Source organism: Meleagris gallopavo, chromosome 12 (genome assembly GCF_000146605.3).
Source record: "Meleagris gallopavo isolate NT-WF06-2002-E0010 breed Aviagen turkey brand Nicholas breeding stock chromosome 12, Turkey_5.1, whole genome shotgun sequence".
NCBI classification, from domain to species: Eukaryota; Metazoa; Chordata; class Aves; order Galliformes; family Phasianidae; genus Meleagris; species Meleagris gallopavo.
In genome coordinates, this window is record NC_015022.2 from 2,655,605 (window position 1) to 2,671,740 (window position 16,136).

At 40.5% G+C, this 16,136-nt stretch overlaps 1 protein-coding gene across 4 annotated transcripts in view; it reads left to right on the forward strand.

The window, feature by feature from the left end:
• Positions 1-13,873, forward strand: part of FAM214A (family with sequence similarity 214 member A) — a 28,376-nt gene extending 14,503 nt beyond the window's left edge. For 3 of the 4 annotated variants that reach the window (XM_031555258.1, XM_031555260.1, XM_031555259.1), the window contains 7 exons: positions 103-219; positions 1,826-1,905; positions 2,713-2,821; positions 3,637-3,795; positions 5,891-5,959; positions 8,192-8,391; positions 12,638-13,873. In XM_031555258.1, coding sequence (XP_031411118.1) covers positions 103-219; positions 1,826-1,905; positions 2,713-2,821; positions 3,637-3,795; positions 5,891-5,959; positions 8,192-8,391; positions 12,638-12,791 — 888 coding nt within the window. In that variant the 3' untranslated portion in view covers positions 12,792-13,873. Of the gene's footprint in view, positions 1-102; positions 220-1,825; positions 1,906-2,712; positions 2,822-3,636; positions 3,796-5,890; positions 5,960-8,145; positions 8,392-12,637 lie in introns of those variants that run through there. The other variant, XM_031555261.1, reaches the window with a different exon arrangement.
• Positions 13,874-16,136: the final 2,263 nt, after the last annotated feature.

A 16,136-nucleotide genomic window follows, 5' to 3' on the forward strand; every position in this document is an offset into this window, starting at 1 on the left:
CATCAGCTGCAGGAGTTCTTTCCACTCAAGCAAACAAGTGATAGCTTGGTAGGCTGTTGAATTGGCCCAGTAATATCTTGAGTCAATCTGTTTTGCTGACAGAAAGCACCATCTCTAAAACACACAAATATATGGCGGAAACACAATTTTCGATCCTTGGATGGAACTTCAACCAAGGCTTTTCATCCCCGAACTGGATTGCCTCTGCTTTCAAGTCCTGTAAGTTATTGATGAAACTATGGCTTAATTGTGACTCAACTTTTATGTGAGAAAAGGAGTATTTTGAACATTTAGTTCCCGTGTATTGTAGAAACTTTGACAAGATACCTGGAAGAAGTTTTTGTATTTATTTTCACTGTCAGAGTGAATGCTTTTACAGGTGGAATCTTCAGTTAACACTAAAATGAAGTTGAATAATTCTGAAAAAGAATACATTAGAGGTAGTTCTTGAGAGATTTTCAAGAGTAACAAAAGGTAAAATAAATGCTATGGTAAACAAAAGAAAGCATTTTGAAGTTGACATATTTAGTCACTGAGGAGTTTTTGTGTGAGTTATTTATTAATCCCTGGTGACTATTATCCTAAAGTTTTTGTTTCTATGAACAGTTTGTACAGCATATTCAATATCCAGAGATATAGCTAAGTGATACGAGGTTGCTGTGATAAGGCAGAAACACATATTTATATGAGGGCTGCTCTGAAAGTAATGCCTCATGTTTCATTGTGTTGGCTAGTCTGACATGGAAATGTGTATGAAGCGAAGATGTGGAATTGAATTCCTCCATGTGGAAAAAAAATGGCACCCACTGACACTTACTGATGCTTGCTGAATGTTTATGGAGACCAAACAGTGGGCATGAGCACAGGAAGGCGACTGGTTGTGCATTTCAGCGGTGGCAACAGTAATGCGAAAGATAAGCCACTTTCCAGGCCCCATACCAGTTTGAAGTCCATGGAGCACATTGCTGGTCTTGGCTGGACTGTCCTACCAGACCCACCATATAGTCCAGATTTGGTGCCTTCTGATTTCCATCTGTTTGGGACGGTGGAAAGATGTACTGTGTGGGGGATGTTTTCCTAGCAATAACAATGTTATAGCAGCTGTGAAACAGTGGGTCACCTCTGCTGGTGTAGATTTTTCCAGTGTGACATGCAGGCTCTTATTCATTGCTGGCAAAAATGCACAGCTAAATGGTGGTGACTGCGCTAAAAAAAATAGCATTTTGCAGCTGAGAATTTCCTCTATCAAGTAGTGTTATTGTGCTCTTTGTATCTGTTGGACTTTCCATGGTAGTAAACAGGAGGCGTTACTTTAAGAGCAATCTAAGTAGTTCCTGGTTGGCTGTTAGGGACTTCTAAAGAGAAAGGCATTCCCAATGACAACTACTGACATACTTGTATTACCTTTTATAGCACGTAGTGTGTGTTGTGTTTTGGTGCTTATGGACAGTGTCATGTTTTCAGGGAGCTCAGATGGAAATCGGTACAACTTGTTTATTTCTAACACTCTGCGCTGCTCCAAAGCCTCTTGAATGAGCTGCACGGTGATTTGGGGGTATATTTAGTTCCTGTTGCTTTGTTCATGTATTCTTCTGGAAAATCCTGTTTGTGTTGATCAGATTTTTCTTCAATCTTTTGAAGCAGTTCAGTCAGTCAGAATCTTTAATAATTTCAGATTTTTTTTCACTAAGTTTAGAATAGCTTTCTTCTTTGTTTTCATGTTTTTGTAATGTTATGCAGATTCTTGGCAAACCTGTGCTTACTTGTCAAAATTGTGCTTACTGGAAGTACAGTTTTTAAATTAGTATTTTCTTCCCCTTTTGAGGTTCCTCAGAGGAAAACGCAGTCTGGGTGCTTTGATCTGGATTCATCACTGCTGCAGCTGAAATGTTTGTCAGCAAGAAGGTACGTTTTATTTACCAGAAACTTTGAGATTTTTTTTTTGAAACAGAACATGTGTAACAAGAAAGATCATTAACAAATACAGATGGTGGGTGCCTTTTCAAAGAATTCTTATTCTGAAATAATTTTTTTTAAAATTTCATTGCAATTGTGCAGACAGTGGTTTTCGGCCCTTGGTGTGCTAATCAGTCGATGGGTTTTGTCCCCAAATCAGCATAGCACTGACAGAGCCACTGCTGAGACCACTCTGTCCCATCGAAGATTGGGAAAGCTGTAGGATACACTTGAGTACTCAAACAGAAAATTGATTAATCATTGATTCTTCTTTTTCCCTAAAGTTTTTTTCTCCATTATATGAAAAGCTTTTTTTGTTTGACCTTTTTTTTTCAAATGAGTTGTTTTGTTCTTGGAGTTGGATGGTTAAATATCTTGCTTTTATGTCTGCTCAGGGAGCATAACCTTTGAAAGGGACTAGTCATGACTTTTTACACATTAATGTGCATAACATAAACAGCTTTCAGTATGGTAGCGTGGTGGAAACTTCAGGATAAATGGCTGCATACAGGAGAAAATTCTGTTACTTTATTCAGAGCTAATGAACAATGTAAATCTGTTTTGTCTCTATCTCTTGGTGGAGGTATTCTTCAGTAACCTAGAAAGTGTTTTGCAAGAGTATTAACAGACAGTGTTCAACTGGTATTTCTTTAGCACAGTATTTTGCAATGCAGTAAGTAAATCATTCTTTTTAGACCAGGTTGTACCCAGAAGAAATGTGTTCATCCTTTATATTTATTCTTTTTTATTTAATAGCCCACAACAATGTATAAACAGAAAGAGTGATCCAGAGAGCCATGGAAAACCATTTCTAAGTTCTAGTGCTCCACCAGTAACAAGTCTTAGCCTTCTGGGAAACTTTGAGGTATTGCATATTGTCTAGAAGTCTTGTGGTATTTTTATTATTCTTCTGTTCTGCTTTTAGAGCACATTAGTGCGGATAATTCCAGCCTGGTTACAGTGTAAGATTCATAATTAAATTGAATGAAATTTGTTTTAATTTCCATCTGTAAAGGCATAAATTTCATTCCAAAGAAGTCTTCTCTCTCAGATACAAAATTAGAAATTTTAACTTTAAACTACGGTTAATTTAGGAGGGGTTCGGTTGGCTTAAATAAGATTCAAACTGTTATTGTTCATTTTTGTCATATATAAACCTAGAAAAAAAAATCTCATTTTTACTCTTAAAACTTACTCAATGTTTCACAAAAGCCACATGAAATCAGTGTAACAAACAACATATTGGAAGCGTAGCCTCCAGCTTTTGGCTTCATGTAGCACATCAAATGTCAGTGACTAATTGTAGCACTTATGGATTGCATTATACCTTGTGAAACATAGAGTGAATATGTTGAGAAAAGCTGCAGTTACAGTCTATTCTTTCAGGCAGTGTACACCAAGGGTAGTCATGAATAGATCCCACTGCTCTCTAAGAGCTTTTGTGCAGGTTTGAGTCAGATTAAGATAGGGTTTGCATGATGCTTCCTGTTAGACCACTACCATCTTGCTGAATGTTCCTGTTTGTTGTCATTTCTGCCTTGGTTGTGATTTCTGGTATGTCACCTCATGAAACACTTAGGACCCAGGTTCTTATAGAAACTTGTTTTCTTGTTTCCTGCTTTTTATTTTCTGCTGTATTTTGAGGCGGTCTCAATCTAAGCTGTATGTTTTGTTTTTCAGGAGTCCGTCTTGAACTTTCGCTTAGACCCGCTAGGCATCGTCGAGGGCTTCACGGCAGAGGTGGGAGCCAGTGGAGTCTTCTGTCCCACTCACATGACTCTGCCAGTTGAAGTGTCATTCTACAGCGTCTCAGACGATAACGCACCCTCTCCTTACATGGTAAGCGTATGGTCCAAATTATCTCTCCTCTGTTAAAAACCAGTAAGGTGGAACAGAGTTCATAAGCTTGTAGTCGGGTGAACTTGCCTAACCCATGCTTTAATGCAGTAATCAGACATACAACCCTAATGCTTGCTGAGATGGTTTGTAAGTAGCACAGTAACGTATGTAAACTACCCAGAGCTATTCAGAGTTTCTCAGCTGATCAGGTACTTCTGAGGTAGTAGACACAGTATCCTCAGGGAGGATATTTTAGCCCTCGTCCTTTGGCATTTCAAAGCCCTGCAGTTTTTACATAAGGACAGAGCTGGCTTCGGATGATTGGGGAATTAAATTCTCATAGGTGGAGATGGAAACCAAGAGCTAGGTGAGTAGAGAGTTCAGGCACTGGGGCTTTGGAGGGGTCATTTCCAGCTGCTTATGATCAAAGTCCCTTCCTCCCATCCTTCTTTTTTTTTAACTAATGCGTTTTCTCCCGTTGCTGTGTCCAACATCCAGCTGCTCTGGTCATGGAATATCACTGGAGTGATTGATCTCCACCATCTCTTTTTATCCAGCTTTCTTAAAATAGGCAGTGAGACAGTAGCTGGACTAATAGGATACATCTTGTTTTCCAAACAAGCTGCTGTCCTGGGGAACTAAATGCTTTGCCACTAAGTAGCTTGGATGGTAGGCCAAGGTAATGTTGTGGATGGAGAGTTTGGACTCGTTGTTGGAGTTGTTTAGCCCTTCATTTTTAGGCAATTGCTGTCTGAGCTAGTGCTAAGCATGTCACTCTCATAAGCTGCTTGATTTGTTGGTATTTACATCAGCAGTGCAGTACTAATTCTGTTCTGCACTTCTACAATGACAGCACAGGTTTGAATGCCTAAAAATTGCTACCTTGTAAAAAGCAGAAGTCTGATTCGACAGTTCAAAGCATCCAGCTGACAGCTAGATTCATTTTGAATGCCTGCAAGTAACCTGGGTGTTACCTGGGAGACAGATCTCATTTTGAGAGGTTTTACTATGTGTATGTGCATTTAAAATACAGTAAATAGTTTATTTAAACATGTAAGCAGGCTTTAATGTCTGATTATCTCAATATGTAGACTTCAAATTTGTAGCAGGTACCATATTTTTGATATTTTGCTTCTAAACTGATTCAGAAAATGAAGTTAAATGGCTTTGCAAGTTAAGTTTGTATAATACACTTTAAGCTTGTATGTATATTTCTTAACTACAGAAAAGTAGAATCAATTTTCTTGCTTTCATCTTTTTAGATTATGTCACCTAATTTTCCAGGAGATGAAAGGATTCTGATGTTCTTCAAATGGTTAAAGTAGCATTGCTTATTTCACTAGCAGAGTTTCATTGTTTAAGGCTTTCCCCCATGTTGTAAATATGCAATTATAGCTGAGTCTCACAGGATTAAGAAAGCATTTGTATCATGCCTCCATCATCAGAAACATTGTTTCTGTTTGTATAGCTAGTTTCTTTGCTCTGCTTTTCCTGTTGTTGTTGTTTTTGGTTTTTTTTTTTGTTGGATATTTTGTTTTTGATGTGTCTGTATGAGTGCAGTACACCAGTTGTGCACAGAAGCATAATGGAGCTCATGCTGAAATGCAGAGCCTTAAGGATGAGCTCAGCAGTGCTGGAGCAGAGTGAGATGCTCACACTCTGTAGATCCCTGTTGGTACTGAAGCAGATGATATCATTGCTAGAGTTTTGCATTAGAATGGGAGATTAAGTGCATCTGCTGTCTTTGAAAAGCAAAAATTAATTCTTTGGGGATGGAAGTATTATGGGTGCAATTGCAGGCCATACAGAAATGGACAGGCAATTCTTTTGTTTTTAACTTAAGGCTTTCTTTTGAGAATGTCTTTTTATTTCGCTGTAGCTCCCTGACTCTAATCTGAACATGTGGAACCTTGAAAGCAGTTTCAAGAGCAGAATGTACTCCTTATTGGACAGCTCTTAATGATCTGCCAAAGCTGTTGATTTTTAACTTCATCTTAAATATTGTGTTATATTCTTTAATTAATCAGCAACTAAATGAATAGAGCACTATGATTTGTATTGCACCCTGCTAACTGTTTCTTTATTTTTTCCCTAGGGTGTAATTACTTTAGAGTCCCTTGGTAAAAGGGGTTATCGGGTACCGCCTTCAGGAACGATACAAGTGGTACGTATGCAGCATAGAACAGAATCATGGAGTCATTTGAGTTGGAAGGAACCCTTAATGGTCATCTAGTCCAACTCCCTTGCACTGAACAAAAGCACCTACAGCTGATCAGATGCTCAGAGCCTGGTCAGCCTGACCTTGAGTGTATCCAGGGACGAGGTACCCACCACCTCTCTGGGCAACCTGTGCCAGTGCTTCATCGCCCTTACTGTAATAAAACAAAACAAAACAAAAAAACAAAATACCAAACTTCTTCCTTATATCCCATATAAATCTCCCCTCCTTTAGTTTGAAACCATTTCCCCTTGTCCTGTAAGAGCAGACCTCGCTAAAGAGTCTATCCCCTTCTTTCTTATAGCCCCCCTTTAGATATTGAAAGGCTGCTATCAGGTCACCTCGGAGCCTTCTCTTCTCCAGTTCCCTGAGCTTGTCCTCATAGGGGAGGTGTTCCTTCCCTTGGATCATTTTTGTGGCCCTCCTTTGGATGCGCTCTAACAGGTCCACATCTCTCCTGTACTGAGGACTCCACATCTGGACGCAGTTCTCCAGGTGAGGTCTCACCAGCGCAGAGCAGAGGGGCAGGATCACCTCCCTTGACCTGCTGGACACAATTCTTTTGATGCAGCCCAGGTCACCGTTGGCTTTCTGGGCTGCAAGGGTACATTGCTGGCTCATGTCCATCTTGCCATTTGCCAGTAGCCCGAGGTCCTTTTTGACAGGGCTCCTTCCTGGCAGTCCCCCAGCTTGTATTGATAGCGGGATTTGCCAAGACCCACGTGCAAGACCTTGTGCTTGGATTTTTTGATCCTCCTGAGGTTCTCCTGGGCCCTCTGCTCGAGCCTATATAAGCCTCTCTAAATGGCATCCCATCCCTTGGGTGCATTGACTGCACCACACAGATTGGTGTCATCCATAAACTGGCTGAGGGCACGCTCAATCCTGGTGTCATTGTTATTGATGAAGTTGTTAAAGAGCACTGACCCCTGAGGGACACGACTCGTCACTGATCTCCGTCTGGACATCCAGCCATTGACCACCACTCTCTGGGTACCATCTTGTAACTGGTTCCTGATCAATCAAACGGTTGACTCATCAAATTCCTATCTTTCCAATTTGGAGAGAACGTTGTTATGGAGGACCGTGTCAAAGGCCTTATTGAAGTCCAGATAGATGATATCAGTGGCTCTTTTCTTGTCCACTGACGCTGTTACACCACTGTAAAAAGCAACAAGGTTGGTCAGGCAAGACCTGCCTTTGGTAAAACAACGTGGTTGTCCCATATCACTTCCCTCTCTTCCATTTGCCTTAGCATAGCTTCCAGGAGGATCTGCTCCATGATCCTACCTGGTACAGAGGAGAGGTTGACAGGTTGGTAGTTCCCTGGGTCATCTATTCTACCCTTCTTAAAAGTGGGTGCAACATCGCAGATGCGAGTGCATTAAAAGCTCTGTATCAAGAAATTAATGTGGAGGGAATTAGGTTATTTACTAGAGAGAAATATAAAGCTAGCAGTGGAAAAGTGATTTTCTCTAAAAACTTGTAAAACTGTGATTATTTAAAGTATAAATCTGTCTGGGACGAAGGAGACTCTGAACATTTGATCCCATCCAATGCTGTGAAAAGGCTTCAGATCAGTTACTAAGGTTCAGAATAGTTGGTAACAATTCATTATTTCTTCAGTGAGGTAATTTACAAGTCCAAATTCTGAAATACTTTGAAAAGAGACACCCAGTTAAAATACTCAGTCTTACCTACATTTTGCAACACTTTTAAAGTACCTACTTTCCATAGTGAAATCAGAAAGTAAATCACAGCCATTGCTTAGAGCCAACATCTGCCTCTTTGTTTTAAGAACCCAAGCTGGGGTGACACATTGCTAATTCTAGGTGTCAAAGTGGAGCCCACTTCACCTGCTGTATGCACAGTCTCAAAAATAGTGGAGACAAAAATCTGACTAGAAAAATAAAAATAGAGAAGCAGGTTAGATGAGTAGTAGTCATGTGCTACAGTTTCAGATCAGAAAAATAATTATTATATTTAAAAAACAAGAATTTCTGGAAGCCGAAGTGTTGAAGTATACAGAAAAACCACACATTTTGGCATAAATATTTCTGTCTTATACAGGAACAAAGTGCGCAGAGGATGGTGACTATTTTCACAAGTGACTTTTTTTTTTCCCCCCCCAGTTTTTCATCTCTAAAGAGTATTGTACTGAACCATCTGTCTTTTCAGACCTTATTTAACCCTAACAAAACTGTGGTGAAGATGTTTGTGGTGATCTATGACTTAAGAGAGATGCCAGCTAATCATCAGACATTCCTACGGCAAAGAACTTTCTCTGTTCCTGTGAGACGAGAAATCAAGCGGACTGTCAATAAAGAAAACAGCCAACAGACTGAAGAAAGGCTGCTACGCTACCTCATCCATCTGAGGTGAGCTTCTGGGAGCTCACAAGAAAAGGTTTACAGGAGAAATCCAAGTACCTGCCAAAACACCTCTCACTGCCTTTGCCAGCAGCCTGTCTGCCTGCAGGCTTATTTAAATAAAAAAAAAAGAATGCTGTTGATTTGGTATTTCAAACAGACAATAGAGGGTGAAAAGCTAATAAATAGTTTGGATTCTGCTCTGGAGGAAGAAAGATAAAATATGAAGCTCTTTCCTGACGTTTTTATAGTCTTGTCAAGCTTAGTTGTTTTCTCCCCAGAAGAGACTGAGTTCTGGTTGGATCACAGGACCTTCTCTGAGATTGCAAGGAGCAGTGCACGTGCCGTAACGTAGCAGAAGCCAGACCAAGGGTCAGTGTGGAGAAGGTGGTTATGTGCAACAGGCCTGACAGGAACAGGTTCTGACATGAAAAGCATTTGGAATCACTACTAAATGTGTAGTGTTTACTGGCAGAAATCTAACAACTTGTTTTATGAATGAGTGCCACTGAGACACCCTTCACTTTATGAAATATTCACCACATTTTCCTTGCAGGACGTACAAAGCACTGCCTGAAACCAGGTGTAGTGCGACTGCTCTTGGGGTGTTCTGAAGGCTGCAATTGGAAACAAAGGAGAAGTGATAGCTGTGCTTTGTCCTTCATCAGTTTGCAGACTTTTGCCTGTGTTACTGCATTGAATGCACGTACACAAACCCAGTGATTACATTGCAGCTGTTTAAAACCTGGTGCCTGCTGATGTTTTAAAGCTAGCAGGCTGAACAGTTGGATCTCTTAGTTTAACTTGTAGAATTACTTGGGAAAATTTTACTACTTAGTGGCATTAGCAGGCTTGAAAGCACAGTTGTATCTAACAGTGATTCCAGACCAGTGTTTCCTGTTAAATGAAAGTCAACAGGCAGAAAAGATGTGTGTTGGCATTGAATTGTGTTTTTGTCCTTTCAGGCCACACTAACTTACTGTACCTAACTTAACTACCTTTTAGTTTCTGCTTTCATGTAGGTGGTAGGTTTGTTTTAGACAGACCCAAAACAAGCCTGCTTTCTTCTTTGTAGTCTCTTATAGCCAGTACGTCTGCAGTCTTCTGCTGAGACAGACATGTAGCAGTTCTGCTGCTTTTAGTTTTGAAATACCTGTATGATTTAGTCCAGCTTTCTGCATTCAATGGGGGTTTTTAATGTATAATGTAAAACACATAATTGCAAATGTAACCATTTCTGGCTGGAAAAACAAACCGTATGAGTATGTTATCATTCATGTATGTTACTTTTAAATCTGTAATAGGATTAGAAAATGATTAAAAGCAGGCAAGTTTTCTCAAACCCATCCTGCTGAAAACTTGTGTATAAAACTAAAAAAACCTAAATGACAAAGATTTTCTTAATACTCAGGCTTCCTTAAAGCAGTCTTTCAGGTTTAGTTGCAGTACTTCCTGAAAACATGCTGCTTAAGTTTACACGTTGAAGTTTTGCTCAGAGAAAACCAACCAACCTAGTGAAGTCCCAAGTGTTAAGCTGTGCTGTGGTAGGATCTGCTTGTGAGGCCTCAATTACAGCTGTCAGCACTCGCGTTATGAACACCTTCTTTGCAAGTGGTAATTCAGCAAAGATGCTTTTATAGATCTGGAACTTTAAATGGGTGGCCAGAATCTCTGCAGCACTCTTTACAGTGTCAGATAAAGTGCTTATGCAACTTCTACATACACAGTTTTGTACATTTGAGATTTCAGTGTGCCATTAGACTGCATTTGTGCAGCTGCAGTCCTGACATAATAGGCAAGATGTTCAGAGAGCAAAGGATTCTTATACAGCCGTCAAGGTTGATACAATTTTAGAAGCCTCTTGAAGATGCTTTGAAAATAAAAACAACAGAAAAGTTATGTTGCGTGCCAAACAAAGACTTCTGTGTTGTAATGAAGTCTGTGTGAGCGCAGAGCCAGAGCCCAGCTGTGCCCTGTGCCGTGATGGCGACAGTCAACTGGTTTCTGGGTTGTACTCTGACACCCCCCCCGGAAAAGGCAGTTAAACAGAGAACCTGCCCACAGCTCCATGCTTTTCAGGTTTTTAAGGCTTGGTCAACTGCTGTAGCTACTGACATGCTGTCTCTCTTAATAGCATAATGGCTGTTGCTTAGTGGCTGACAGGGCTCGTTTCTTTCATTAGCTGTGTGTTACTGAGGGCTGGTAGGGAGGTACTCTTTAAACCAATGCTTCAACACAGCAACTCCTCAGGGTGCTGAGAAATTTCTTTTTTTAATATTTTCCTGATATGGCCAAGGATGTTGCTGGTGGAAGCTGAAGGTATCTGCTGTTCCTTACTTCATGTTTCTTTTTGATCTTTCTGATCTCTCAGCATTTTTCCTGATCAGGAAATGTGTTATTTTCCATTCTTTGTTTACAGCTTTACTTAAAGATTTTATAGGTTGTGCTGTATTGTCTTTTCCTCTTGCAAAAAGAAAAGGTTTTCCTACATCCATTTTTACAGCTATCCTGCTGTATCCTGTTCCTGCGGCTGACACTGTTCTTTGTGAATTCTGATGGCCTGTTGATACCCGGAGGTTTTCATGCTTATTTGTCATTTCTCCAGTCATGTTCATCACTTAGCTTCTTTTTCTCTGCCAGACTTCCTAGCTCATCTGTTATTTGTGTTTTTAAGCCTTCCTATATTTGTACGTTGGTGCTGTTCCTAGGACACCATCTGTCAGAAATGTCTGCTGTGTTTTGCTTGATTCCCTTACACAAAACCACTGGAACTGCCAGCTCCAGGGCCAGTCCTGTGCTGGCCACTGCACTGCCACCCGCGGGGGTGTGTGTGATTGTCTCCTGTGAATTCCCACGCACTTGCACTTGTGAAAACCCGAGGCTGCACATCCCAGTTACTGTGATAGGTACTTCTCAAAAAATAGAGGCAGTGGAAGCATAAGCCAGAAGAATCTCCCAAACTTAATTACCATCTCCCACTCATCCTCCTCCGATCTTCGTGAAATGTCACGCTCAGAAAAGCCCAGTTGCAGGGGAGCCATATTTACTGAGCAAAGGGAATCTGACAGGATTCTTACTACTTGAAAATAACAAGCTTGAGATGATTAAAAAACAGACCTTAATAATTTCCTGATGGATCCATGTATAAAATGAGAATAATTCAGGCATAGTTTACAATAATGCTTTGATAACTAGATCTATCTATTCCATATGAGCTAATGTAGTCCATCATACTTGTGCTTCAGAAGATCTTACAGTAATGTTTTTTATTTAAAAATGCATTATGCTGACTTTTTGCGGTGTTCAGTTGGCTCCTCATCTCTTTTACTCTCTCCCTTCGTTTGCTGTCCTTCAGAATCTCCTCTTAGGATAGAAACTTCTCTTCTTTGCCTGCCAGGTGAAGGGCTTTCATACTGACAACACGAAGCAACTAAATGATGGATGGGAGCACTTTAGGGCCAGTAGGAGTGTTCTGCTAGACCCCACTACATTTAATGCCCTTGGCAGCATATCTGGAAGAGCAGAATTTTTTTCTCTCTGGCTGTATGGATGGCTATGGGCTGTTCTGCCTCTCTGCTGAGTGAAACTGTGGCAAAGAATGCAATGATTCTGCAGCTCCTCTGGGTCTGCTGTTGTCTTTCTCACTCCTCAGAATTTCAATCTGATTGTCTACATTTATGATAGAGATGCTACTCTTGCTTTAGAATGGTCTGTGAGTAAATGCTTATTCAAAATCTGTGCAAATTCTAGTACGTGTGATAATGCAGAGTGTAGTTTTATGCGAGCATTTCTCTGTGTTCTTTCTTTTCTGTTCCTAATTCCTACCTCAATAGCTGTTCTCTGTGACTGCAGCATACTGATAGTAATGTTAACTTCAGCTGCCATAAGAAATATTCCTTGATCTTCTGCTCTTCTTGGGTGAGGAAAGGAAATTAAGGAGTTCTTAAGCCATATGAAGACTATGGAATGCAGTTCTCTGAAATGCAAATTGTGTCTTACCTATAGCTGTTAATTTTAGGACAAATGATACCTGACACATTTCTGGCAGGTTTGAATAGAGAAAATAGATAGGAAATGTTATTCTTTCTCTCATTTTAACCTGCTGCTTACTTAAGAGCTCATTTTGTGTTCAAGTGGGTTTTTTTTGCCCTTAACTTCTTAATGTTCCGCATATAATTCGATAGTATTTAAAGTTAATCTTTTTCTGATTGTTATACATGTATATTATACATAATACATGTGTTCATATCTTCAGGTTCCAGAGCTCTAAATCTGGAAAGATCTACCTCCACCGAGACGTTAGGCTCCTGTTCTCTCGGAAGTCCATGGAAGTTGATAGCGGCGCTGCATACGAACTCAAATCTTACACTGAATCTCCAACAAATCCTCAGTTTTCCCCAAGATGTTAGCAAACAGTGGCAAACTGAAGTGTTCGTTTTACTGTTGATTACTCTGTGCAAGAGAAAATTGGTAAAGCTGTATAAAATTAAATCTGTAAAGGAATGAGGATAGCGCTCGAGAGAGAAGGTTCTTGTGTGATCCCGGACCAGTTTTGTAACAGGTTTCTGGAATGAGCTTTGTGTATTCCATGTAGACTGGAAGCGTACTTCTAATCTTTTTGTACTGTTTAAAACCACTTCATTGGATGTGTTGCAATAGCAATTTCCTAAGTTAGTTTAGTGTTTACACTTTTTATTTTATTTTTCAGTTATTTAATATTTAATGTTTCATTTAATACTCAAGTGACGTTTGTCTTTAGTGTTCTAATGTAGCATAAATCCTATGTAAAATCATACTATGTATTTTTGGCATTAATATTGAATCTGAAATATATACAGATGTCTTTAATCTGTGTGATGTTTTAAGTGATATTCATTTAAGTTATTGAAAATGGGGACAACGGCTGAATTTCCATAACATTTCATACTATGCAAGCATTCAGCTTTCTTTTTTCTCTTTAATGGTACCCTTCTTTCTTTTTCCTCTCATACAGATTTAATAACACTTGCAACCATGGTGTGGAATGTTTGTTTACTTACCCTTGCATTCACATCTTTGATTCAATTCATGTTTAGCTCCCTCCATTCCTTTCTTTCCAAAACAGCCACTTTGACTTTGCTGTCTGTTGGTGTTTCATATAATTCCCACCTTCCACACTTGATTTCTCAGATTGTGCTGAAGGATGTACTGTGCAAACAAATTAGCATTTATATCTTAAATATATGCAAAAGCTATGGAACATGTACTTTGTTTTATTTTTAGATAAGGAGGATCTTCATGTAATCCTAAATATTTTTATTAGGTCAATTCCATGTAGGCCACTAGGTGGCTATATAAAGTTTTACTAGAGATGCTATGTTGGGCATATAAATGCTTTCCAATACATGTATTCCTAAAACAAATCACAATCAGATAAACAGTTTATGCTAAGTGTTAAACTGTGTAACTGAGAGAAATAAAGCTAGAAGCATTTGATTATATTTGAAGTATATATTTAATAATGAAAATGAAGCTTTATAATGCTTGCCAAAGATCTCGGAGTTTCTCTGCTGTCTTACCTTGGATAATGTTTTTCTTTACATCACTATGCTTTTTCATAGTGCCAGTAATGTGAAAGGTGACCTTCACATCTGAGAGTGTAACATCCTTATCTGATGAAGACTGGAGAACAAGTGAATGTGTGTGTTGTATATTCAGTGCTGCTCTTAGATGAGGTGAGAAGTCAGAGCACCACGAAATCTCCAGGAAGTCTGCCAGGGACAGTAGGGGAGACCAGACTTTCCAGATGATACTTATCAGCTTTCTTGTGTATTCAAATGACTGTTTCTACAGAAGGGCAGAACCCAAATATTACTGAACCTGTTTCCTGCCGAAGCAGTATTTTTCCCCCTGTTACAGTGGATTTTCAGAGATCACCATTTGTTTTAATGAAACTTGGGAGAAATTGTACAAGGAAATTGCTTGCAGTTTCTAGTCATTTGTGTGTCCTGTAGAGCTGAACAAGGTTTCTTGGTAGCAGAAGAATCAAATACAACTGCAGTTGTACTGCATATGTAACTGGGACCTAATGTAGTAAAATGGGAATGTATCCTAGTTTCTCTGTATCTAGTGTTCAGTTGCAAGCAAACAGCATGTATCCTAGAAGCACTTGTCTGTGTCATGGTGCACATCTGCTAGTGTACCTGATGGGAAAAGGGGACAGAAAAAGGACACTTTTCATTAAAAGTCATAATTCACCTTTAGTAGATTAATCTTGTATTTTGCACTGACAATATGCAATGATTTTATGTCTGTATCTTTAAATGACTTGTTCAATCCATCATTTTCTCTCTTTGGAGTAATATATTTGTTTGTCTTGAACAGCAGAGAAGTGTGGGTTTCGGAGATATGGTCACTACAAGTCATGTCCATGTAATGACTTTGTATTGACTTAAAAAGTCAAACTGCACTGAGTCCCTGTACAGGTGCCATTCAGAATGAAAGTGGTCTCAGGTTATCCGTGTACAACTTGAAGTAATTTTCCATTCACAGTCAAGTTGCACAACTCATTAAAGACACACATGGATAAATGCTGAATGTTTGTAAAACGTGAACTCTGCTCCATGTGACTTTCTCTGCATCAGTCAAGAAATGAGACAAGGCTAATGTCAAGAGGCCATTTGCTTTTTCTGTTTGCTCTTCAATAGGTTCAGCCTTATGAAATTATTTTTTACAAACGTTTCTAAGTGGTTTGAGGGCCTCTAGTGATGGAAGTCACAGACAGTCCTGTCTAGTGCTGAACTTCACTTAATGAAAGAGCTTTTTGTAACGTCCAACTTGAGCTTGCTAATGAAGTCAGGTACTACTTGTCCTTTTCACAATAAGCAAAGAAAAAAGTTTACTTCCCATGTTCCTCAATTTTATTTTCTATGTCTGAAACAACTGCAGACTGCTCAGCCAGCCTTGCTTTGTACATTTTCTGCCTCATCTTTTTGGCTCCTTGTCTCCTCCCTTTGGGCTGAATCTCTCTTGAAATGCCTCAAGCTGGACAAGCAGGGCTCTCTGTGCCCATTAGTGTGGAAGGATGGGTAGGTACTTCTCCTCATACACGCCATTATAATACTTGTTTCTTCAGTATCAGACGGTGTCAACCTGTTTTCATTTTGCCTCATTGCACAGCCACTGTCATGCCCGGCTCCAGCTCCTGTTTGAACTCAAAGAAACGGGCCAGCTGTCAGTCATCTGCGACCCTATGCGTTCCTTACGTGCTTCTACATAATGCAAAGCACTTGTGCTGTTCCTGAGGTTTTTAATTCACGGACATCTTTGCACTGGATGCTTCACGATTATTCTCTTACAGCACAATTTCAAGGAACCACTGTGTTCGCTGCGCTGTGGTTTCCTTGAGCGCTGGGCACACGGGGTAACGTCGCACCCACAGCCCGCGAGGACGCCTGTAAGCGCCTCACCGCGCCCCGCGCTCCTCCCACAGGACGCCCGAACGAGCGCGGCTCAGGGGAGAATGCAGCAGCACTCCCGGTAACCCAGCGGGGCCCGGAAGTCGGCGTGACGTAACGGAGGGCGGGGCCAACACCGGAAGTTGCCCCCGAGAGGCGCTGGGCGCGTGGCTCCGCGCAACGGGAGGCTGAGCGCGGAGGAAGTGTGGTCTCGTCGGCCCGCCGTCCTGCGAGCCGCCGCCATCTTGTGCGGAGGCGGAGGAACGCTGTGCTGCGCGGAGGAGCGGCGCCCCGCCCGCCGTGCTGCTGCCGCGGCGC